Raw genomic sequence first — 26,705 nt, forward strand, 5'->3', positions numbered from 1 at the left:
ACTAAGAGAATTTTGTGATTTAAAACAAACAAAATTAAGAACTAAAAAGCACCTGAAAACATTAAAAACACTAACTACCGATGATTTAACTTTAAACCTGTGTACAGATTTGCTATTTATCCTTTACTATTTACAAGGACTATCCAACATGGATGATTAATTATTATGTAGTTTCTCGAAAAAGAAACATTTATCAGTTAGATGGTATGCAACCAGTATCAGTTAGATGGTATGCTGGGTTATGGGCACAGACCCAAGCCTGATCTACCTAGTAAAAGTCAAGGTAAGTAGACTGCTGATTCATTCATTCATTCATTCATTGAAAATATATTTCATAGTGCATTACAGAAATTTGATGACTAGTAGAAAAGAGATAATTTAAAAAGCAGGAATAAAGTTGTAGAGAGGTTATTACAATATAGTATGATGTGCTATGGAAGTCCATAGCAAGAAAACTTAACTGAAACTAGTTTGTACAGGCAGCAGGGGAAAGAGAAATGAACATTTGTGAATTCCACAGGCATCAACACACTCAAAAACAATTGCAAAGGAAGAAAGAAAAGAAAAGAAAAAGAAAGCAAGCTTCAGTGCTAGATTCTTTTCATAGATATGGTTATAATTTGGGTTAGAGATGTTCCCATGGGCACACAGTGATTTAGTGCAATGTACTCACTTTAAACATAAATGTTCAACAAAGTGGGTGTTTTCTTTGTCCCTTAACAGCAGTACTCTAACAAAAGTCTGCTGTTGAAGCAATAAATTATGAAAGGGGAAAAGGTATCATGTATCTCCAGACCAGCAGGAATAGGTGTTAGGTCACATAAGCAATTTCTAACTGAAGAACAAGCAAGATGAGTTCCTAAAATGAAAGTCTGAGTTTACCTTTTTTTTTTGGCTTGGAACAGACTTTGCAACTTAAAAACAATTTACTCACAGGCTTATCCAGAAATACTCAAAAACTGTAGAAGAAAACATTTCTAACAGTGTTCCTAAAACTGACTTTGCAGATTTAATTTTGGTGCTGAGAAAGGATGTCCCTTCACTCAAATCAGGGATCAGAGAGACTCAGGATCTGTTCCTGGCAGCGGTCGTGATTTCAGGTCCCAGTGTGGGAGCAGGAGGCAAGCTGGTGTCTAAAGCTGGGCAGGGAAAAAGAGCTGACAGTGGAGTGACGGGAAGTTGGGGAGTCATGTGCTAAATGAAGAGAAAATTGGTGAGTACTTTCAGCAGCACTCGCTTTTATTTTCTTATCCCTTCTATGCCACCCACTTGCTTTAGACAGGTATTGGTCTGATCCCAGAGAAATGTCTCAGCCCCTTGAGCTCTGAATGCTTCACATTACTTTTTTTGAATGGGGCCTAGAAAAGTTGTGTTTTTCCTTGGTATCAATTGTTACTTTTTTTTTTTTTTTTTTTTTTGTTAAGAGAATACGTGTTTATTTGTGTTCTGTTCTATTCTATTCTATTTATTTTATAAGTAGGTTCCCTGCACAGTGTGGAGCCCAACAAGGGGCTTGAACTCACAACCCTGAGATCAGGATCTGAGCCAAGATCAAGAATCCAAGTCTTAACTGACTGAGCCACCCAGGCATCCCTCAGTTGTTGCTTTTGATTCAAGTTGCACTCTCTTTTCCAAACCTGAATTTCTAGAGACTGAGTATACATTTTGCATCCCAGGTTTGCACCCACTCCTGAATCTGGTCTTTGAAGATTTAGATTTTTTTTTTTCCTAAAAATTTTTACTTCAAACAGGCAAATTTACAGAAAACACACACACACACACACACACACACAAAATCATTAAAACATTAAAGGCTATTCATGAAATATAAATGGTGTTAAAAATTAGTCTATCTTCAGAATTCATGAAAAGCTCAGATTATTTCCTTAACCTAGAATTTCTAGTCTCTAAGCAAGTACCTGCCTGTCATTTTCTGAGTAAGATGTAATTTTACTGACCAGGCTGGATTTGGTTTTCCTTCTCGGGATGACTAGTGAGCATTTTCTTCTCACCCTGCTCTCCTTGTATCACAACAGTAAGATGGGATCATTTATCTCCCTTGCCTTTCAGCCAACCCCCATCTAGTCATCTCTAACACTGAGAGTCCTTAGGAGTAAAGTCAATTTGGGGCCTCATATAATTACAAGCAATGGAGGAGTAAAGCAGAGAGGGCATCCTTCCGTGTTCTTTAATTCTACAGAGGCAAACAGGGACAGAGGAAGAAAGAAAAAATGTGAAGGAAAGTTTCTAAAATAATCTATGATGTACCTGTTAAGGAGAAAACCATAGGCCCAAAATAGCGTCACTTAGAGATTCCTAAACTGGGGCTTGATACCTTATCTAATTGCAGTTTCAGCATCTCCCAGAAATGCAGTCTTAACCAGCCAGTCAGGAATTTTTTAGTTAGCACCAATGAGTCCGTCATTCACATAGGCTTTCTCCATCCCCCCACAAAATGAGGTCATCTAAATGATAAAATCCTTTTCTTTTCCCCCAAAGGAAAGCCACCTTGCCTAGTACAATCCTTTCCTTTTGCTAATAACTTTCATGCCCCACCCACCTTCTATGAAGCCGCCCTTTTTGTACATCTCTCCTCAGACGACCCTTCTATTTGCTAGATGGGATGCTGCCCAATTCATGAATCTTTTAATAAAACCAATAAGATTGTTTAAATGTACTTGGTTGAATTTTTGTTATTTAACACACCCTTCACATATGAGGGGTTTAAGGAAAATGTGTGTACACGAGTCACAGGCACATTGTGTAAATATATATTCAGCAAATACACATTGACCTTGGACTGTGAGTCAAGTCCTATGCTAGGCACTTGGGGTGAATACAAAAACGCTACCTCCACAGTCTTACATGTTAGCAATATACAAAACTAACTACAAATATTTATCTATTTTAATATCACTGTATAATTAAACAGATTATATAGTTCACTAGAAGGTGACAAATGTAATGTTTTAAAAAAAGGAATCAAGGAAAGAACGGAGTGTGAGTGGTAGAGAGACTCCAGTTTAAATAGGGTCAGCTGGGGGGCCTCATGGAATTCTCTGAAGCAAAGCACTGAAAGAAGAGAGTGATAGGAGATAAAATTTGGCCATGGAAATAATATATTACTTGCATGAATAACATATAAACAGCAGATGACAAGATATTACTTTAAAAATTCATTAACATTTTAATATCCAGATGGCCTCAAACTTCACTTATACTTTAAGCAACTTCTCTGTCATATAGGCAAAACCACAGTTGGGTTTTGTATAAGGAAAAAATAAATTAAGTAGAGGATAACATTACTATATTTCCTGGTGTGTCGAGGAAATAATTCTTAAGTCATAGTAATTGGAAATCTGCAGAGGACTGATTGGAACTGCACAAATAAATTTACATCTGTTCATTTTTCTTCAGGAGCAGAGGAAAAAAGATACTTTTTTTTTTTTCATAATGCAAAACCTCCCTCTGAGAAAACTGAAATTAATTTACTTCAAATTCTGCTGCATATCTGCCTCCATTTTTTACATGAGCATAATTTTAGGACAAACACATGCAAAAAAATCTTCTGACCATTTAAGCAACTTTCAATCAGTTTTAAAGTGAAACCAAACAAAAGGCATTAAAACAGAATGTGATTATGAACTTCTTTATAAAAAAAAGTTATGGGCTATCTAATACATGTCCTCAAACTTACCTACAGAACTCTGGATGAAAACGATTATAAAATTAAAAGCCATCTTAATGAGATTTCAGGAAAAAATGCCTTTCATCATTTTTCCAACATGGAAAACAGTTTAACTCTCTCTATACAATTACTCTTGAACGAATATTTCTACATGGAAAAGCATGACCCACACAGTGCCATTTTAAAATTACATTTGTAATAGAAAACCTGTGATACAAATGCGCACAGAAATGATTCAATCTCCTTCTTTCTCTTGCCAGACTCTAATTTCTTAAAGGATTCTGATTTCCCCCAATTTTACACTGGGTTGTGTGGGGAGGGCAAAACTTAACAGTTAGTTCCAGGAGGCAATTCTAGACACCAATACTATAATGTGTAGTTTCCACTGTTATAAAAGAAATCAGTGTGAAATAATAAGTGACTCGATTCAGTTCTATTCAAAAGCATTTATTGAGTACCAAGGAGGTGTCAGGACTTCACTACGTGCTAGAAACAAAGACACAAATTATTTATACCCCCAGCCACCAAGGAGCTCCTAGTGTGAAGAACAGTTCTTAAGTCATTGCACCCATGCATTTCATAGGATAAAATCCTTCTCTGGGATATCCTGTAGCTTCGTGATGAGAAAATGGATTTTTCTACTTCATTCAAGAGAAGTGAATAATATATCCAAATTTCTAGACCCATGTTGTCACTATTTTTTCCCCACAGGTACATAAAGCCACCAAGAAATATTTAACTTCTTTATACTTGATGATCTTTGGCCATTTTCCCCCTTCTTGTTGTCATATTCATCAGCATCAATAATATCAAACACCCCAGTATTCTTTCTTTCTCCTTCAACATACTTTATGGTTCCTCTTTCTCCATTCAACTCTTTAAATACTGATATTCTCCAAGATTCTATCTATGGTCTTTCTTTCTTTTTTTTTTTTCTTTTTTTTCTTTCTTTCTTTTATCCATGTGTACACACACACACACACACACACACACAGTTTCAACTTCCATACTGAGATAATCACAACTCCAATGTACTCATGAGCTGTAAAAACGCATTCTAGTTGCCAAGTGGGTGCCTAGTAGGCATCTGAAACTTACACGGCCAAAACCAAATGATTCTTTCCCCAAATATCTTGTTAATTTGTTTTCCTGGTATGACTCTTCTTTTCTTGGCTTTTCATTATTATTATTATTATTATTATTATTTTTGTCCAGGCTGAGTTAAGTCTCTGTCTGCCTTCTCATAATAATATAAGCTTATCTGTTAGAAAGGATGTTACTTTATTATTTAACAGATTTTTAAATCCAAACTACAAGCTACTTGATAGCAGAAACTACATACCCGGTCAGCTTGCCCCCACCATTTACCACAATGTCTGCTACTCTAAAGGCACTCCGTATTTGTCAAATAAATTAATGAATCCTTATTTCCAATACATAAATTTGCAAATGTGCTCATATCTATAAATGTATTGAAAAGATACAATCAGTGTTAACCAAACTTTATAACTGCACATTCTTTCTCAGAAATTAGTGAAAACAAATGATGTTAGACATAGGTGTTAAAAGAACTGGGGATTTTAGAATGACAAGAGAACAGATTTCATCTCCTGATCTAAACTTCAACTCACAATGAAACAGAGAAGAGGTGTACAAAATGAGCCATGAGAGAAGATGGCAAGCAAGTATGAAGTGTTAACTTGTCTAACTATAATTGCAAAACAACTGAAGTGCAAAACTAGGTGCAAAACAACTAAGTGCAAAACTATGCATGGAAGAGCAGGTGGTGTGACTCAGAAGAATGGTCTATAGACTGGGATTTACAGAGGCAAATGTCAAGGATACTTATTCCAGCACTTTCCAGGAAGGAGCTTCAGCCAAAGTTTCACAGCAATAGGCGGTAGGAGACTAATGTCACTGTAAATTAATTCATCTAATAGTCCTCAGCCTGATTTTTTAATAAACTAAATGTTTTCAATACATAGAGAGAAATTCACTTATGAATCCTATACAAACTTGACTGGTCTCTGAGTCTTCCAGTACTTGTAACAACACAGTGGAGGAAATCCCATGAAAATGCTAGCACAGAGGAACTTTCCTAACCTTTTGTGAGCTTTAGTTAGATAAGGTGGGCTTCCTGGGATTGCACCAGGCACTTGAACAGATCCAGCTTCTTCCCTTAGAACACTTACAGAAACTTACTGAATACTACTGAGTGTGATGAATTTTCATGTTACCTACAAATTCTAATTTTAACTGATAATCACATAGATGCTTCACCATAAAACCTACAACAAAAAAAAAATCTTTCTTTTTGTGTTTTTCCTTTATTTAATTGACCTGATGTATTAAAATTGCAGCTTCCCCATAAAATCATTTCTGACTTCCTCTTTACTCTCCTGCAGATGTTCAGGTCATTATACAGTAATTCTCTTGTCTTAATCTATTTTGGCATCCAACAGGACAGATGTAGCCAAAGTTCTTCATTATAGTATATCATGACCAAAACCCGAGAATGGATAGTTTAATACTAAAACATACTCAAGAATTTGCACACACAAATGCATGTTTTGTTGATGAAATCACTGAGCATGGTTAATTTGCCCTAGTATCAAATAAATGTTAATTTTTACTTTTAAAAATATCCCAATAAAAGCTACACTTATGTTCTTAGCTGATCTCTTTGTCCTGCAGAGATGGTTAATATTACTCCAAGTCCAGAAATTAGGACTGAAATTACTAAAAGACAAATTTTAATAATGTGTTTCTATTAACAAAAAACAGCTGTTAAAGCACTCATATATCTCAAGTTGGATTTTAAAATAATGACTCAATATTCTCAGAACCATGAAACATCTTATCATCTCATTTTTAACAAATCAGAATATAAGGATATACTTCACTATTTACTATTTAGTTTTTTTCTTTTTTTTTTATTTTTAAAGATTTTATTTATTTATTTGTCATAGAGAGAGAAGCGAGAGCGAGCACAGGCAGACAGAGTGACAGGCAGAGGCAGAGGGAGAAGCAGGCTCTCTGCCAAGCAAGGAGCCCAATGTGGGACTCGATCCCAGGACGCTGGGATCATGACCTGAGCCGAAGGTAGCAGCTTAACCAACTGAGCCACCCAGGCGTCCCAGTTTTTTTTTTTTTTTTTCTAATTAACAAATGAAAATACCAAAATATGTTTTGTTGAAATGTCCCTTGGCTGTATCTTTGGGGTAAATACCCAGTAGTGCAATTGCAGGATCATAGGGAAGTTCAATTTTTAATTTCTTGAGGAATCTCCACACTGTTCTCCAAAATGGCTGCACCAACTTGCACTCCCACCAACAGTGCAAGAGGGTTCCCCTTTCTCCACATCCTCTCCAACACACGTTGTTTCCTGTCTTGCTAATTTTGGCCATTCTAACTGGTGTAAGGTGGTATCTCAATGTGGTTTTAATTTGAATCTCCCTGATGGCTAGTGATGATGAACATGTTTTCATGTGTCTGATAGCCATTTGTATGTCTTCATTGGAGAAGTGTCTGTTCATATCTTCTGCCCATTTTTTGATATGATTGTCTGTTTTGTGTGTGTTGAGTTTGAGAAGTTCTTTATAGATCCTGGATATCAGCCTTCTGTCTGTAGTGTCATTTGCAAATATCTTCTCCCATTCCGTGGGTTGCCTCTTTGTTTTGTTGACTGTTTCCTTTGCTGTGCAGAAGCTTTTGATCTTGATGAAGTCCCAAATGTTCATTTTCACTTTTATTTCCTTTGCCTTTGGAGACATATCTTGAAAGAAGTTGCTGTGGCTGATATTGAAGAGGTTACTGCCTATGTTCTCCTCTATGTTCTGCCTAGGATTCTGATGGATTCCTGTCTCACGTTGAGGTCTTTTATCCATTTTGAGTTTATCTTTGTGTACGGTGTAAGAGAATGGTCGAGTTTCTTTTACATACAGCTGTCCAATTTTCCCAGCACCATTTATTGAAGAGGCTGTCTTTTTTCCACTGTATATTCTTTCCTTCTTTGTCAAAGATTATTTGACCATAGAGTTGAGGGTCCATATCTGGGCTCTCTACTCTGTTCTACTGGTCTATGTGTCTGTTTTTATGCCAGTACCATGCTGTCTTGGTGATCCAATTACATAATACTAACATATTTTCTCTTACTGATTTTGGAAAATAGTTTATTTTTGTTTGTAATAAAGAAAATATTTCCAGGGTTTTGTGGGAGAAAAGGAAAATAAAACTCAAGCCTTGACATTAGAGGATATATTCCAGAATCTTCATCCCACATCAGTATGTACATATATTGTATACAATAACAATGGTCTCTCTAAGGGAATTTCACCACTTTTGGACACTGACTCTTTTCATAGACATAGATAGATGGATATAAATTTAGAAATTTTACAGTAAGTCAACGTGAAGAGTCAGGTAAGTAGACATGGGCAGTAACAACAGCAGGGAAAGAAGTGGATCAGCTAGGTATAAGGAGCAGCACACAGAATTCCTGTCCCAACAAACTTGAATTTTGTTGATTTATTTCCATTCAGTAATGTATTCATTAATCAACTCGCTTATTTGTTTATTAATCCATTCACTGGTTTATTAATTAATATATCCATAGTTTAATTCATTCATTAGCTTGTTAATCAACATGTACATAATTTAAAGTCCATGTGCCTGTCACTATACTTGGCATCAAGGATGGAATGGTATCTAAGCACCCTCTGACCTTAACGAAATCACACTGTAATTAATGGGAATATGGTATTTCAAAAGGCAATATGATCCTTGGGGCGCCTGGGTGGCTCAGTGGGTTAAGCCGCTGCCTTCGGCTCAGGTCATGATCTCAGGGTCCTGGGATCGAGCCTCGCATCGGGCTCTCTGCTCAGCAGGGAGCCTGCTTCCCCCTCTTTCTCTGCCTGCCTCTCTGCCTACTTGTGATCTTTCTCTCTGTCAAATAAATAAATAAAAATCTTTAATTAAAAAAAAAAAAAAGACAATACGATCCAGACTCAACGGAGCCAAGTATTAGTTGCTATGGTGAGATTTGCAGAGGGTACCTATCTTCCAACTCTGAAAATATAAAGTATCAGGAAATTTTCCCAGGGAGTGTCACATCAGCTAATATAAAAAGAATATAAAATTATCATCCAGGTAAAAAGAATGGGAAGTGAGAGGTAAAGAGGTCAAAGGGGAGAAAATGGCGGAAAATGTTACATGGAGAAAACAAATAGTATGTGCAGGAGCCTCTCAGCAAAAAAGAATGTGATATAGTTGGGAAAACTCCAAAAAGAACCTTCAACTAAAATTCAGATATGTGATAAAGCCACAACAACAATAATAAAAACTTAGAATTAGGCATATTTAGAAAAAATAAACCTAAACAATCAGGAATAACCAATTTAAAATATAATGGGAGGAATCTAATTCACATTAGCAAAAATAGATTCTAAGAATATTAAGAAATACATAACATAAATATATAATTTAAATTGGTAAGGAAGAAATAAAACTTTCACTATGTTTAGATGAATGATACTATTACAAAATATTGTAAAGAGTCCACCAAAACAACTATTAGAACTGATAAATTAGTTCAATAAAGTTGCAAGATACAAAATTAATATACATTATATCTGTTCTATTTCTATACAATAATGGGTAGCAAAAAGAGAATTTAAGAAAACAATCTCATTTACAATTGCACCCATAAGAGTAAAATATCTACGAATAAACTTATTCAAGGGGTTGAAAGATCTGTACTCCAAAAATTATAAAACATTAATGAAAGAAACTGAAGATGAAATAAGTGGAAAGATACTCCATATTCATGGGCTGGAAAAACCAATATTATTAAAAATGTCCATAACAACCCAGAGCAACCTACAGATTCAATGCTATCATTATCAAAATGCCAACAACATTTTTCATAGAGCTAGAACAAATAATCCTAAAATTTTTATGGAACCACAGAAGATCCAGAATCAATACTGAAAAAGAAGCTGGAGGTATCATAATCCCAGACTTCAAGATATCATAAAAGGCTGTAGAAATCAGCCTTTGGTATTGACACGAAAGAACTAACACATAACTCAGTGGAAAAGAATAGGGTCCAGAAATAAACCCACACTTTTATGAAGGCTAATTACAACAAAAAAGTCAAGACTATATAATGGGAAAAAAGTCTCTTCAACATATGTTTCTTTGGGAAAACTGGACAACTACATTCAAAAGAATAAAATTAGACCACTTTCTAATACCTTACACAAAAATAAACTCAAAATGGATTAAAGACCTAAATGTGAGACCTGAAACCATAGAATTCCTTAAAAAAAGCACAGGCAGTAATCTCCCTGACATCAGTTTTAGGAGCATTTTTCTAGCTACGTCTCCTATGGTAAGGGAAGCAAAAGCATTTTCAACTATCGGGACTACACCAAAATAAAAGGCACAGCAAAGGAAACCATGAACAAAACAGTAATGCAACCTACTGAATGAGAGAAGATGTTTACAAATGATATATCTGATAAGGGGTTAATGTCCAAAATAAAGAACTTCTACAACTGAACACCAAAAACCCACAAATATTCCAATTTAAAAAATGGGCAGAGGATCTGACTAGACATTTTTCCAAAGAAGACATACAGATGGCCAACAGACACATGAAAAGATGCTCAACATCACTAATTATCAGGGAAATGCAAATCAAAACCAAAATGAGATATTGCTTTATACCTGTCAGATGGATAAAGTCAACAACACAAGAAATAAACATTGGAGAGGATGTGGAGAAAAAAGAATCTTCCCATCAGTAATCACTAAAAGAGGATTATGCCTTAATACAAAAAATATCCTGGGTTGATTAAGGACTCCCCCACAAAAACACCCCAAAAATAATTCTAAAAGTATTTAAGAAATGTACAATTTTAAAATTATCCGGTGAATGGTCTTCATAGAGACAGAAAATACAGAGGCTTTAAGTGAAAGGAATTGTGGTTTTACATAGATAGATAGAAAAATATAAAATTCAAGCTAAGTATAATAAACATTATAGGAAAAGCATAAAAAAAAAAGTAAAAAGTAGGAGAAAATATTTGCAAAACCAATTTTTATGTATATACGTAGAAGTGCATGGGGCATTTTATTTTAAATCCCACAAAGCGGGGCACCTAGGTGGCTCAGTCGTTAACCGTCTGCCTTTGGCTCGGGTCATGATCCCAGGGTTGTGCAATCAAGCCCTGCATGGGGCTCCTTGCTTCATCGGAAGCCTGCTTATCCTTTTCCCACTCCCCCTGTTTGTGTTTCCTCTTTCACTGTGTCTCTCTCTGTCAAGTAAATAAATAAAATCTTAAAACAAAACAAAACAAAACACAAATCAACAAGAAAAATGTCACCCAGAAAAACCAGGCAAGAAATATGAACAATTAGTTCCGAGTACAATTACAAAGATACAATAAAATAAGAAAAACTGTTCAACTCTACCTGTAATTATGGAAACAGAGAATGAATCAGCAGTTTTGAAACCATTTTATTGGGCTTTTATTAATGCTAAGTAATCGTCTCAGTAGAAACCACTTAATGTGAATCCAAATGGGGAGGGTCATACAAATTTTGACACACACACACACAAATTTAAAAATCAATGGTGCTAAATATATGCAGGGGAAAAAAGTTTAAAAATATATGTACAACTGCATGTATATAAAAAGTTGTGAAAAATCTGAAAAGATATCTCGCAGAGCAGGGAAAAGCTGGGTAAGAAATGCAATCAGAAACTTTTATGCTTTACTCCATATTCTTCAGTACCGTTTTAATGTTTTACAAGATTGTATTTGTGTATTGATTACTGAAAATTATCAATTAAAACAAAGTATGTAGTAAGTTGTAGGCCTTGCTCTTGCCAGGAGAACAAGCAGTTTACTGTAGACTACCCTACCTCCTTCCAGCCATCAGTAAAGAGCCAAAAGAATTGTGTATCCGAGTCCTATGGACCTAAAGCCAGTGAAATTTTACCCAAAACCTCTCAGTCATGTTTATTTCACATAATGGAAAGCAATTCCAGGCACTCCTGTTGGAGATCCTCTTCCCAATTCTCTATTTTGGGGGAGCAGTCTGCTTACCTAATATCAACTGCTCGTCTCTCCCTCCTTAACACACACGCACCACATACATCCATCGAACTTGGCAGGAAACCCTGTCCTGAACTCTAGTCAGTGGCCAAGGGGTTCTTTCCGCCTCATTTCCACCAATCCTCAATCCATGGGCTTCTCATGCCTTGTTTGCAAAGGAGCTCAAGAATGGCTCAGCTCTGTCAGGTAGTCTCACCACTTCTGTAATCTCTGATTCTTCTCACCTCTCAAGGGTTCTCATAACCTGACCCCATAAGAAGCCGTCAATCTCTCACTGGAATCTGATCTATAGTAACAACTCTGCACCCCACATTTCCCTCACTGCTGTATCCTCAAATTACTTCCCCCAAGAGTTCTTGTCAGCGTGATACATAAACTCATTGAGAATCTACTGAAAAGTTTTCCATAAGGCGTCTTTCACCTGATCTGCTCCTCCATGGGAAACTACCGTATGATCTCTCTCAAACTAAAGCTTTCGACAGGCAGCTGTTACTGGGTGAATTAGGTCTCCTCCAAAAAAGTTATGTTTAAGTCCTCACCCCCGAAGTCTCAGAATATGACCTTATTTGGAGACAGGATCATTGCAGACAAAAGCTGTTAATTTAACGAGGGTGGGCCTCCAATCTGACTACTGGTCCCCTTATGTGAATGTGAAAACAAGGGCATACAGGGAGACCACCACATGATGGCAACGGCAGAGAGTGGAGTTCTGCAGATGCAAGCAACAAATGCCAAAGAATGCCAGCAAACCACAGGAGAGAAGCAAGGAAGGATTCCCCTATAGGTTTCAGAGGGAGCAAGATGCTATGGATACCTTGATTTCAGTCTATAAGCCTCCAGACCTGCGACAAAGTCAACTTCTATTGTTTTTAGCCACTTACTTTGTGGCGTGGTTATGGCAGCTCTGGGAAACTAATACATGAGCCATTCTTGATATAAATGTGTTTGCTTCTGAAATTGCAAGAAAATGCAACTCTAGACATGTAATTCAAGAAGGCTCCTTGTGACCTGGAATCATTTTGTGATAATAGTTAAAATGCCCTTATACAATTCTAAGGCCGAGGTTATTTAATATCCATTACTAATCTTATCACTTATATCAATAAATGGGATCTTCTTTGCTCTGACACAGATTTCATAATTCATTATAAAATCAATACAATTAGAACTGCTTACATATGAAGAGATAAAATGACCAATAAGAAACTGCCACTACCTCAAGAAAATGAATGTGAATGGAAATGATCACTGTACTTCAATATTAGATATAGTATTGATATTAACTTTAGGTACACATTCTTTACATTATAGAAGTACATAGTTATTCCTAGTATTATAATTCTTATATATTTATAAGTTTACCTATTATTTATGAAGCAGACATTGATCCAAAGCTTCTTGGCATTTCTAGAGATGATCATAATTCTTTCCTCTTGTGACTTTTTAAATTGAAAGAGTATAATAACTGAATGGTAATGCCGAATACCCCCTATAAATCTTAGAATAAATCCCATCTGATAGTGATGTTTTAATTTTTAATATGCTGCTACAGCCACCTTATTAATTTTAGGTTATATGTATATTTATAGTCACAAGAATAAAAACTTGTGGTCCTGTTATTTTTGTTGTTTATTTGCTTTTGTGAGTGGATTTGTTTTTTTGTCTTCTGCATTTTTTTTTTTTTTTAGTTTTTGATGTTTGTTGTTATTGTTGTCATTATCTTCCTTTGTTTTATCTTCCTCCGTTATTTGTTAAACATAGTCAGACCTTTTGCCATCAATTTATCCAGCTTCACAAGTGTGACTGGTACAAGAAACATCACCTGACTGAAGATTTGACAGGACTCACTTGTCAAAAGCTTTAACTTGTTTCCTTGTGGAGAAAATTCTTTAATATGGTTTTCAAATTTCTCCAAATTGCCTACTTCTTCTTAGGTTAATGTTGATCATTTATATTTTCCCAGAAAAGCAATCATATCACAAAGATTTTCATATGTATAACCAATATTTTATTAGTTTAAGCTTCCATTATCTGGTTGTAGCCTCTTTCTCATTTTCTGTGTTATATACTCAAGATTTTCTATTTTGTCTTATATTACCCTTGCCAGAAATTGTTGATCTTTTATTTTTTTTTTAAGATTTTATTTATTTATTAGAAAGAGAGAGCACAAGCAGGGGGAAGGAAGGCGCAGAGGGAGAGGAAGAAGCAAAGTCCCCACTGAGCAAGGAGCCCAACACAGGGTTCGATCCCAGGAACCTGAGATCAGAACCTGAGCTGAAGGTAGACCCTCAGCTAACTGAGCCACCCAAGGGCCCCAGAAATTGTTGATCTTTTAAAGAACATTCTCTTATACTTATTCATTATTTCCCATTGTTTCTCCATATTCTACTTCATTAACATTTTCTCTTTACTTCCTTAAATTATTTTATTCCTCCTTTCCCAACTTCTTATATTAAAGGATGACACAGTTTCTTACAACATAGAACAAAATGGACAGCTAACTCAGGGTGGCAAAATCTCTATTATCGACAAAAATGACCCCTTCTATTTATATAACATATCAAGAATTGATTAAACCACATTAAATTTATTATCATCACTGTGAAATCTAACACCCAATGAAATATTCAATGCTCTATTGAATTACTTGTTTAAATATCATCTGGAACAGACTGCGAGGACAAATCTATAATCATAATGAAAGAAAAATGGCTGAGTATTTTTCAGGCTAGAAATCAATTATACTTCAGATGCAGTGAGTACTACAGGTTGAAAGTCAACTATTTATTTATAAACTTTGACAATATAAATCATTGAGCAATAGTCTATCTGCTTTGTCCCTGAAAAGTATTATACATGGAAAGAGAAACCGACATCATAACACAGATCTATTAAACCGGTCTTAAAATTACTTGTATAAACTACCAGATTTTAATGAATATAGCAATATGAATAAAAGGCTGAAGATAAGGCTGTGTGATAAATGTACTACATTGGTTGTTTTTAGGAGTTATAGAATGGGGAGATAGTGAAGTGGGTGAAGGGGTCAAAAGGTACAAACGTGGTTATAGAATATCTATGTTATGGGGATCTAGTGTATAGCATGGCCACTATAGCTAATAACAATGGTTGTATATTTGAAATTTGCAAAGAGAAATTTGCAAGTAAAGGCTTTTACCACAAGAAAAAAAATGTAACTATGTACAGTGACATATAACTAGACTTGTGATGATCATTTCACAATACATACCCATATTGAATCATATTATATGCCTGAAACCAACACAATATTATATTTCAAATATCTCAATTTTTTAAGAAGTGCGTAAGCACTGTTTCAAATTTTACATTATATGAGTGTTATCTGTAAGCATGGATGGAAGTGTTATCAAAACATTGTAATAATGGATTTAGACAATTTAAAATAATTTCGGTACCACTTCCTGAACTTAGTTCAGTTGTATGAACACATGACCCTTCTAATAAAACTCGATAGCAAAAGTTCAGGAAACTGGGGCACCTGGGTGGCTCAGTGGGTTAAAGCCTCTGCCTTCAGCTCAGGTTATGATCCCAGGGTCCTGGGATCGAGCCCCACATCGGGTTCACTGCTCAGCAGGGAGCCTGTCTCCCCAGCACTTTCTCTGCCTGCCTCTCTGCCTACTTGCGATCTCTGTCTGTCAAATAAATAAATAAAATCTTAAAAAAAAAAAAGGTTCAGGAAACTTAGTTTCATAAAAAAAAATAATAACTGATACTATTAGATTATACTCTCTATGTATTTTATTTTATTTCTATATGTAAAGGTATTCTGAATTATTATTTTTTTTCCGTATTTAAAAGATATATACGGAGGTTTTTTACCCCATACCCTTGTTTATTTCTGCCAACTTGAGAAGAAATACTATTAGTGCATGGATATAGAGTCAGAACATCTTACATTTAAATACTGGCTCCTCTTTTACTTGTGTGATCCAACACAAACTACCTGAGTTTCACTGCCCTCATTTTGCAGGCCTCATGTGAAGACAAACTGTCACAACATATGTAAAGAATCAAGAGCGTTCGGCACATAGAAGTAATTCAAGTAACTGCTACCAGAGAAAAAAATTAAAATTATTCTATCATTTTATAAATAGGCAGTATAACTGTATGTCTGTACCTCCAGATATAACTTGATATTAATCCTCCAAAAAAAGTTCTGAAAGTTTTAAAATCTCTTAATGTAATAATGTTCCCCAAACTTCAGATACAACAACATATTCTTTGTATTATTGTTTACCTATTATTTTTCCAAATCATCCTTTTTTCTTTCTACCCGGACCTAGAACAATGTTTAGATATCACAGTTCTATTTTAAAAATATAAGCATAAAAATAAAATCACAGGGATTAATTTAAAGATTATCACTGACCTCTTAGAATCATCCCATGTCTGGCCTCACTATACCCATCATTGTTTTGAAGTTACATAATAATGTATGTCTATCTACAGATTATTTTCCTAATATAAATTCCTAACAACATGAAATTTTTTCAGTAGTTTACAAAGCAAGTAGATTTAGAAACACTGAGTATGTTTAAAAAAAAAAAATCTAGGTTACTGATTAAAAGTTAAGTGCAGGACCTAACAGGAGCTTATGATTCCCAAAAGCTTCTAAAATTCACAAATATACGGGTACGTCAAGTCAACTAATATAATGGGTTCATTAGTTTCAGCCTTTTATTATAAAAACATCTTTAAGAGTAACTGATGATATGAAATGTGATTATTGCCTGCTATCACCACAAAGAAGTGATATCACATTAAGCTTACTGGTTAAACTGAGCAAAGCACATTTCTTTTTTCTTTCAGAATTGAAACAGGGCATGGAGCAATTTCTGTGTATCAGACAAAATTATGTAAAGAAAATAGCAGGGCGCCTGGGTGGCTCAGTGGATTAAGCTGCTGCCTTCGGCTCAGGTCATGATCTCAGGATCCTGGGATCGAGTCCTGCATCGGGCTCTCTGCTCAGCAGGGAGCCTGCTTCCCTCTATCTCCCTCTCTGCCTGCCTCTCCGTCTGCTTGTGATCTCTCTCTGTCAAATAAATAAATAAAATCTTTAAAAAAAAAAAAAAAAGAAAATAGCATTATATATCTTAAAAGAAAAACTTTTCATCAGATAGTCTCTAAATGGTCCATGAGAAAATTGGCTTCTTTCCTAACTATGGAAATAAACAGAAAAAAACAAAATCAAAAACAAAAGTTTGCTCCTAGGGACATAGGATATCAGACATATTTATGATATTATGGGTAGTAAAATATCTATCTTGATACATTTTATTAACAGTTGATTAAAATGAGTGAAGAATTCACCTCTTCTGAAATATATGTAGTATCAGAATTCTATCAATCACATGGGTTTTATAATCCAATACTTGAAAATCATTGCAACATTTCTTATGGGATTTAAGCCTCTCCATCTGAGCTAACAGTTAAGTGTAGTTTAAAAAAACTGCCATATTAGTAAAAATATTCTGGAATTGTACATGTCATTTATAAATAAGAAAAAAATTTTATCTTGTTAATAACCACTTCTCCAGCCAGGATTTTTCATTTGGGTTTGGGGAGGTCTGCCTTTACCATAATAGCTCAAATATACGACCACAGAGGAAGTTATAAGATACAGGTTTTAAATTACATGTAAAGTGTATTTGTCTAATTGAATAAATTTCTCTTCTCAGCAAAAAGTAAGCCTAGATAGATAGATTTCCCTTTTCTTTCAACCCATGCCAGATATCACCAGGAGGTAGGTAACCTTAAACCACTGGCTCTGGGTAAGAAAGAGAAAAATAAGCTTAGTGAAGAAGCATGGGTTGTTCAGTTTACCTTCCCCTCTGTAAAACTGTGAAGAATGGGCATCAAAAGAAAATTGCCATCCCATATTGCAAGACAAGGGGTCCCTTTGAACATGTTACTTTCAGATGAAAAAAAAAAAAAATTTGCAAATTTATCAAACTGGTAACTTCTTTTTTCATAAAATAAAAATGTCATTAATCAGTAATAAAGAAACAACACATTATTCAGATGAAGCAGACATGGGGAAAGCATTTGTGGGAGTATCTATACTCATTCAAGTAAAAAAAAAAAAAAAAAAAAAAAGAATTATTTCCAGAAAAATTGTAGTATATACACGGTAAAGCATGAAACAGGAGAACATGAGAATCTGGGACTGTACAAACTGGAGGTGTTCCCCCACTGAAAGCATTCCTGTTAAAAAAGAGAAAATTAAACACTATGCAAATCAACACAAAACTCATGCTGTTCTAATTTAGATCATAGCCCAGGAGACTGAGATCCTGGTGTTACAAAGTCCAAAACAAGGTAAATGTAGGAACAGGAAGTTAAAAGTGAGCTCATTCTATCTACCTTCCCTTAAAAATCTAGATTTTGTTTATTTTCATTCATCTTTTCATTTTTTTTCCTCTCTGTTCTTTTAGACTTAGCCTACAAAAGATTTAGATGCAACCAGAACATAAACACATATTAAAAATTAAGTTGTGGGCACCTGGGTGGCTCAGTTAGTTAAGCAGCTGCCTTCGGCTCAGGTCATGATCCTGGAGTCCCAGGATCAAGTCCCACATCAGGCCCTCTGCTTATCAGGGAGCCGGCTTCTCCCTCTGCCCCTTGCCCCTTTCATGCTCTCTCTCTAACAAATAAAATCTTTAAAAAAAAAAAATAAGTTTTCAAACCAGTTTGATACTATCAATATAACACCATATTCATTAAGCTAAGTAGTAAACATATTATGCCTGGTCCCTTCCTACAGAGACTTGATCCTTCTCTAAATGAGTCCAACACCGGAGTCCCTGGCAAAGGAAGTGTCTTACTGCTCTTGCCCGTCTCCCCCATGTTTCCCTCAAGAGAGGAGACATGACCCCAGAAGGGTCATCCAGAGACCCTTCCCAGGATTAACAGAGACACCAACGCAACTCCTTCTGAGTTTGAAAAGGGTCAGGATATTACAAAGGTGTATGATTTTTTCATCTTTCCAATTGATATAGACAGAGTCCTACAAAGAATGGAGTGAACCCAAAAGAAATCACAGACACAAAACATAGAAAAATCTCTGAAACAAAAAACACTGCCTCTTATTATGCCTACATTTAGTCAACCCCAGGAATTTTCAGTTACAGGAGTTAATAAATTCTCTTTTGTGTTGAAGCAAAGTTAGAACAAGTTTCTATTACTTGCAAACAAAAAAATGTCATAAATATAAGAGACAAAGAAGAGATTCAGGTTTTGCCTGTTTCCATTAATATCTTGCTGTACCCCCCACCCAGGGCTTTCCAGCCCAAGAACAGCAGATTATTCCCCTAGCGATTTTTCTAACCTGACATACATAAATACTCTAAATGATCCCATTATCCTAACTTAATTACCAGTACCTTTGGAGGAGGGGAGAGGTGGGAGGTGAAGGTGGAACCACATCATCTATTGATAACTCCCCAGACTTAGGGCATGTTCTATATCTACTCTGACACAAACAGTTCTTTATTAGAGGATTACATCTATTCTTAATCATGAAAATACTAATTATATGAAGTATTATACATACCAACCTGTTTTTCTGATCCCAACTAAGTATTAATGGAACTTAAACAAACAAACAAAAAAACAAAAAACTACAAGCATTTAACCCATTGTTATATGACATAGTACATCAAAAAACAAAAAAAATAACCCTCAACCACACTATATCAATATGCACAGATATTGATGTAGAAGCCCCAAACAAAGAAATCACAATACTATTCACCTACTACTCTCACGGGTATGATTAATGAAAAGACTATTTCAGAAAAACAGCCATCATCATTTCCATTTCCAGCAGTTAAATCAATAGTCTCTCGCCACAGGTTTCAAAGATGAACCAAACCAGAGAAAGTAATGCATACTCACAAATTATAAAGCATGTCAGCCATGTTGCTGCGGTAGTACAAAGCATTTCTATAGGCGCTTTCAGCTTCAGAAATTTTGCTCTGACTCTTCAGAACATTTCCAAGGTTACCCCATGCTGCCAAGAAGAGAAAGAAGTATTCAGGCTGAGCGTCAATCCAATTACACATGACATAATATCAGGCCATCAGGAAGTACCACAGGGAGAGAAAACCTTCATAAAACATTCTGAAGAAGGAAAATTTATTTCCTTTATACTCCAACATTTCATCAAGCCAGGATATTAAATACAATCAAAGTCTTAAAAAAATTAAAGTAATTATTATGTCTCAAAGCTGATATACATATGCAATTCATCATAAGGCCAAGAACAATGTTATCTTAAGCTCACCTACAAAGACTTCAGGCTCTTTCAAATTTCGGTAGGGGTCTTCCTGGCCTGGAATTATTGTATACTTACTGAACGAGAAACTGTAAGAAATCATCTTAAAGTAAGCAAAGATTTCATTCAAACATGATAAAATTGATAAATGACGTGGAAGAACAGGACAAAAAGCAAGATAACTAAGATCAAAGCAATAAAGAGGCTTAATAATTGTCAGAACATATTGGTAAAACACTGTATTCCTTAAAGTGGTTAAATACACATGATTTGTTCAGATATAATATTCTTTTATACCTTCTCTGCTAATAAATCTATTTGTAGGAAAACCACCGTCTCATTATTTTCATACATAATATTTATCTTTCTTAAAGATTTTATTTATTTATTTATTTGAGAGAGAGGTGAGGATATGTGAGCACAAGCAGGCAGGAGGGGCAGAGCTAGAGGGAGAAGCAGACTCCCCGCTGAGCAGGGAGTATGACACAGGGCTCGATCCCAGGACCCTGAGATCATGACCTGAGCCGAGGCCAGACACTTAACCAACTGAGCCACCCAGGAAATGCCATACATAATGTTTAAATAAAATCTGTAATTTCTGTATGCTCTTAATTTTTCACCCCAAGTAATGATGATTTGTCAACATTCAAAAGACCAAAGATACACTGTCAACCACTGTCTGTATAGAATGCCTCTCAAGCTGACCTGGACCTCCAACTTGGATACTTCTATTATCTTTCTTCCTTACCATAAGGACATGGGGTGTAGAGTCCTGAAACTGGAATCCTTCCCAGGTAGAAGACAAGGATGAGAAGAAGGCTTATGTGTATCAAGGTATATTAACTTGGGTAATTACTGACTATATCTGAGGAATGAAGGGGTTTAGGGGTACCCATTTTTAATGCATAAAAAGGTGCCTAATCTTGCAAAGGCAAAGTCTCTGGTGTGCCGTGCTAATTTAACACTGTGCCTTAATTTACTCATCCGTAAAACAGGAAAAATAATTAGTATTTCATGGGTTTTGTGGTGAGGATTAAATGAGTTAATGTATGTAAGGTGTTAAGAAAATGCCTGTCATGTGGCGAACACTCAGCAAATATTTGCTATTATCACTAATATTATCGTGATTGATACTTTTTACAATTTATAATGTCGAGCTTTGCTTATAGAAATAATATCAAATATAATACACTTTATGGCCTTATATCATCTACAGAGAGTAATAATTTTCTATATTTGGAAAGTCATATACCTCCTTTTTCCTCTGATGGAAAACAGAAGGAAAGCACTGTTTGTACAATTATTCATCACCTAATAACATCACATACGACACCACACTCCTGAAATGGATCGTCTCGCTGAGCTCTGAACCCAGTCCTATACATAAATACACTGCCTGCTCTGTAAGTGAGGAAAACAGCCTCAGAGACACTAAAGAACTTGCAAAGTTAATACAAAAGTATCAGAGCAGGAATTCCAATCCAAGTCTGGTGGCTTCCAAACTTTTTCCACCGTCCACCTAGCATTTTCAGACCACATTTCATCTTTCACCACAAACCAATATTCACACACTACAAATCAGACCTTGGCATTATAAATCCATGAAAAACTGAATCCATGAAGTGAAAGATGAAACTTAGCATTAAAATATGGTCAAATTAGCTTAAAATATTCTCAAATTCAAATACTACATTTAATAACAGGAAATACAAAATGGTAGGAAAAGCATATAGTAAATTATAATTATCTTCAAATTTAATAAGGTTAATATCACATGTATTTTATATCTAGCCCTTCCTCCTCTGCCACCAACATTACCACATGAATGAAGTATGGCTCTGTGGAAACTTCTAACAGCCAGGCTGTTTTCAACACACTTCACCTCTCCCAAATTTCTGCTCTGATTATGGCATTAGTAAATGAAATTCTATTTACACTGGAATCATTCCAGAGAAATGCCTCCAAATACTAATTGAAGCACCAGGAAAACACCATTATAGTACTATCTCATCTAGCCCAGAGTCTTAGAATACAGACGCTGAAAAAAACATAGCAAAGAACTACTTTGAAAATTTTAAAGCATATTTCCAGAGAAACAGATTGACATTTTGCTCAGGTACTTATATATCAGTGAAATATTAAGCTAGTAAGTGCCTCTTTAATAGTCAAGAGACAGAGTTATGTTTAGAATATATGTTTACTTAGTTGGTTATTCATTTGTTCACTCATCTACATACACAATTCGTAAACCAGTATTTGCTAAGCGCCTGTTTGGTGTGGAGAACCTGATAATGGACCAGGCACCACCTGGACCTGCACGTACATGCAAGATCTCACCCACACAGAGCTCATGTTGGAAGTGGGAAGTGGAGTGGGGAAGGAAGAACCAACCACACAAGAGAGTAAATGAGTTAACTGAGATAATGGTAAGTGCTAATGATAACTGCTAACAAAATAGCCATGTAAGATGGAGGGGATGAGGTGAATTTATACAGAGATTATCTTAGAAAGGAGGAAATGGAGGTGATGTCTAAGGACGGAAAGATAAGGGAGCCAGCCTTGCAAAGACTGGTGAATCCAGCTAAGGGGAAGAGTAAAAGCAAAGGACTGAAGGTGGCCCCCACTGGGACAGGCAGCAGGGGAGATGATTACTTCAAAGTGAGAACACAACCCAGACTTAAAAATCCCTGGCAAGGTTATCTGAGGCAAAGCCACAATGTGAAGCCAAGTTTCTTATTTTTTGTGCGCCTAGAAGTCTCTCACATCCTTATGATTCAGTCATTGCCCTGGGTGCCTGGGAAATGAAAAAAGAAAATTCCCAAATTAAGTATATATGTTTAAAACAATTTTACCTACTTACGGATGAAAGAGGAAGGAAGGAAGAAAGCAGAAGAAGGGTAGACTTTGATGTCCTGAACTCAGACACTCACAATCAGGCTACTTTTTTTTTTTTTTTTTTAATTGTCCCTACACATTCTTACAGAATACCAATTTGAGAAAAGATTATTTTGAATCCATTATAAGTGAGACAAAGCAAGATTACTTCATAATTTTACCAAACACAAAAAAGAAAAAGACCGCAGTAAACCCACAAAATACCAAACATCCCTCTCTCTTGCTAAATGAATGACTTCTTTATCCAGTCACAGAATTGCTCTAGCATCCAACCTAGAGAAGAGTCCTGCTCCTTTAGACCCTCTCCCAAATCACCCAACCTAAATTCAAATCTTATGATATAACCTCAGGATCCCCACAGTGTAATGTTCCCTCAATGAGAGTAGTAATTAAGCCAAATTCTTTACTATCAATATGTTCCTGAATGTCTTTGGCTGAAAGACATTGATGGAGGATTTCATCATACTCAAATATGAAACAATTCCTTTTCAATATCTTCCCTGCCTTGTTCTTTTTCCTCATGCACTTTTATTACCATCCTACCAGTCTATTCTTTCAGTGTTTTGAAGGAGAACACAGGCAGATCATGACTCCCAGGCATCCAGCAAAGGAGGCAGGTCACCCTGAGGGCCACCTTCACCAGCTCAATAATACATCTCACATTGGCCGTGAACATTCTGGTATCACGCCCAATCATTGTTCTCCTTACTCATAAGTTTAAGGCATCAAAATCCCTTTTCTTTTATAATTCTTCACAAAATAGAATTTATTTACCAAAATAAATTTTGGGTTTTATTTTTTTATTTAAGGTAAGAGCTGCCAAAATTTACACTAAAATTGTTGTACCCTTGTTTTGTTTTGTTTTGTTTTGTTTTTTGGTATGAAAACTGCTGTCACTATTCTAATTTAAATGTGATTGATTCTTGCATCAAGGCTACAAAAGCTCAATGTTAATATAACCATCACTTCTAAAAATATAAAACTGCCCTACAGAATTCTGACCTAAATTTTAAAATGCCACTAGCTGTCAAATAAATACTAATTCTTTTCATAGAAGCTATTCATTTAACATTTTTCAATGATAAAACAAAAGTGCAAAAAATCATTGAATTAAAAAACCACTGAAGATTTAGCTACCACAGATATGGTTGAGAGGAAAACACATTAATCGGAACTATAAAAAGTACATTTTAAAGGTTAATGTTATGATTTCACATCTATATAATTATCCTATAGAATTAATCAGTGCAGCTATATATTTTTTTCTATTACTTAAATTTGATCACTTCAAGTCAACTTTTTTATATCAGATCAATTTTTAAATCTAGCTAGTCTGACTATTTGGAAGTATCCAAGCCAAAAACTTGAAAAATACAGAGAAATTTCCCAAGCCTCATTGGTGGGACAATTTAACATTATAAAGATGTCAAATCTCCAAAATTAATCTATAAATTCTATATAATTTCAATCAATACTTTCACATTGTTTATTAATAAACTCAAATTTTTTCTAAGCATAATATAAGAGAAATAAAAAACGATTTTTATACCATAGTTACCATATACAAAGGTAAGTTCCAGATAGTTTTAAAAGTTAAATGTGAAAAGGTAAAGCTAACAAGAATATTTAGGAGAATTTCTCTGTGGAAGGAAAAGAGACTTCTTAAAAAGACCTCTAAATATAACTCAAAAGGTTTTTAAAAATTATGAAGTTGATTATCTCAAAATTAAGGACTTCTAATTATTGAGGGATAATATGGACAAAGTTAAATATGCATTCATACACTAGGAGAAGATATTTCAAAAAATGTAAATAAGACACTGTACTTTAAAGAAAAAACTAACAGAGCAACCAGAAAAAGATAGAAATACAACAGAAAAAAAAAGTGGGCAAAAGATTTGAACAAAAATGGAAACAAAACAAAAAATTTAAAGCATTTTAACTAGTATTCAAATTCTTCAATAACCCAGAGAAACACAAGTTATTACAGTAAGATTTGAGATTGGAAATATTTAGAAAACTGGATAAAGCCAAGTTCTGCTGGGTTGTGGGGGAAGGCCCTGTATCCTGTTAGTGGCCATGTAAGACTGTGAGAGTAGTCCTGTAGGGCCATCTGACAGAACTCCATGCAATCAACAAGAATCACTAAGCCCAGGACAAGCCCTAACCAGCAATCCCACTCCCAGAGAACATGTAAGAGGGTGTTTAATGAGAGCCTCTTAGTGTTGGCTGACACTGGGAACGAAATCAACATGTCATTGTCATGGGAGTAAGCACATGGGACATACACTTTAGAGATCAAAATGCAGAAATGAGGACCAGCAAATTCCCTGTAAACACTGTAACATGAAAGGACCTCAGAAAGCTGACAAAGAATCAAAACACCAGAGGCATTCTGTGTCATAGACCCAGAAATATATATTAAAAATTCATTCCCACCCAAAATATCACTACGCAGTTTACAAAGATAGATTATAAATTGAAGGATGCAAATCAAGTACTTTAGAGCAGTTGTCCATGGTGCAAAGGAAAAAAGAAGTTAGGAATAGAGATAAAAGGGAATAATCACAGGAATAGAAGAGAGGAAAGCTGCAGGAATCATCCCAGCCATGTTCAAACTGGCCATGAACCTAGGAATATAATTAATCTAGCTCCCTGCAACTGGGTTTGGGGTGGTGGAGGGAACACAAGGGAAATGGAGGGGAGGGGAGGAAAGGAAAGAAGAGAGAAAAGAAAAATTAAGGTCACATCCCACATTCTTTTAAAATAGAGATGGGGTTATCCTATATCCTACTCAAGGAATAAAGGGTTTAACAGTTACTAAACTTTTTCTTGTACTAAGACAATCAGAAACAGATGTTTGGGATTATCTTCAAATTTTCACTTGGTAATTACACTTTGGACCAACAGAACATAAAGATCTTACATTTTCATTAATATTTAATGTCACTTCCATTATTTTTTTACATGTTTAGGCCCATATACTTCAGTGATACATTCATTTCATAAATGTACCTTTTGTTGAAGTACAGTTTTACTAGAATAAAATCACTAAAATTCATCCAAGAAATTATGAAGCCTAAAAAAATACACAATGCTTTGAAAGTTTGTATTTTAATAGACAGTGTGTGCACATGAATCCAATTCACACTTTAAGCTCTGGAGATAATATAATATTTGAAGTTTAAGAAATGTAATTATTCTAAAATCTCAGTGTAGTTTTTAAAAGTTCTTTGCAATAGCATCTGAAAATATTCAGAGTACTCATTTTATACTTGTTTTACAAAATGAATATGATCAGAAGTTTCTCTCATTTGAGGCGACTGCTATCCCATCCCATGGACTTCTCTTCTAGCCCTATGAGACAGGGTAGATGAAAAAGTGGAGCAGAGGAGGCAGAGAAAGAATTTTAAAAATTCACTGTAATAATTAAAATAATAAAGAGTGCTTTCGTTTATTTAAAGCTTGCTATATGCTTGTCAGTGTCCAGAGCTTAACCTAATAAAAGAAACCTTCAAGATATATTATTATACCCAATTCACTGACAAGAAAACTGTGCTTAACTCCCTAAGTAGCAAAAAGTTACTGACCAGGAAGAACGAAGATATGTTAGTTTCCAGGCATCAGAATCTATTTATATGTAATGCTATCTCACGCCTTCAATATTTAGTTTGAATATAAA

The 26,705-nt window shown here is 35.3% G+C and overlaps 1 protein-coding gene and 1 non-coding gene across 6 annotated transcripts in view; both read right to left on the bottom strand.

Moving 5' to 3' along the window:
• The window catches only part of TMTC2 (transmembrane O-mannosyltransferase targeting cadherins 2), a 437,531-nt gene that overhangs the window by 179,032 nt on the left and 231,794 nt on the right, over positions 1 to 26,705 (bottom strand). For all 5 annotated transcript variants that reach the window (XM_032346873.1, XM_032346877.1, XM_032346875.1 and 2 more), the window contains one exon: positions 19,750 to 19,864. In XM_032346873.1, the coding sequence (XP_032202764.1) occupies positions 19,750 to 19,864 (115 nt within the window). The remainder of the gene's footprint in view (positions 1 to 19,749; positions 19,865 to 26,705) is intronic.
• Positions 23,600 to 23,749, bottom strand: LOC116594524. Its single transcript, XR_004287267.1, has one exon. It is a non-coding gene; the product is annotated as a U12 minor spliceosomal RNA (small nuclear RNA).

The sequence above is a fragment of the Mustela erminea genome, chromosome 6, assembly GCF_009829155.1.
Source record: "Mustela erminea isolate mMusErm1 chromosome 6, mMusErm1.Pri, whole genome shotgun sequence".
Classification (NCBI taxonomy): domain Eukaryota; kingdom Metazoa; phylum Chordata; class Mammalia; order Carnivora; family Mustelidae; genus Mustela; species Mustela erminea.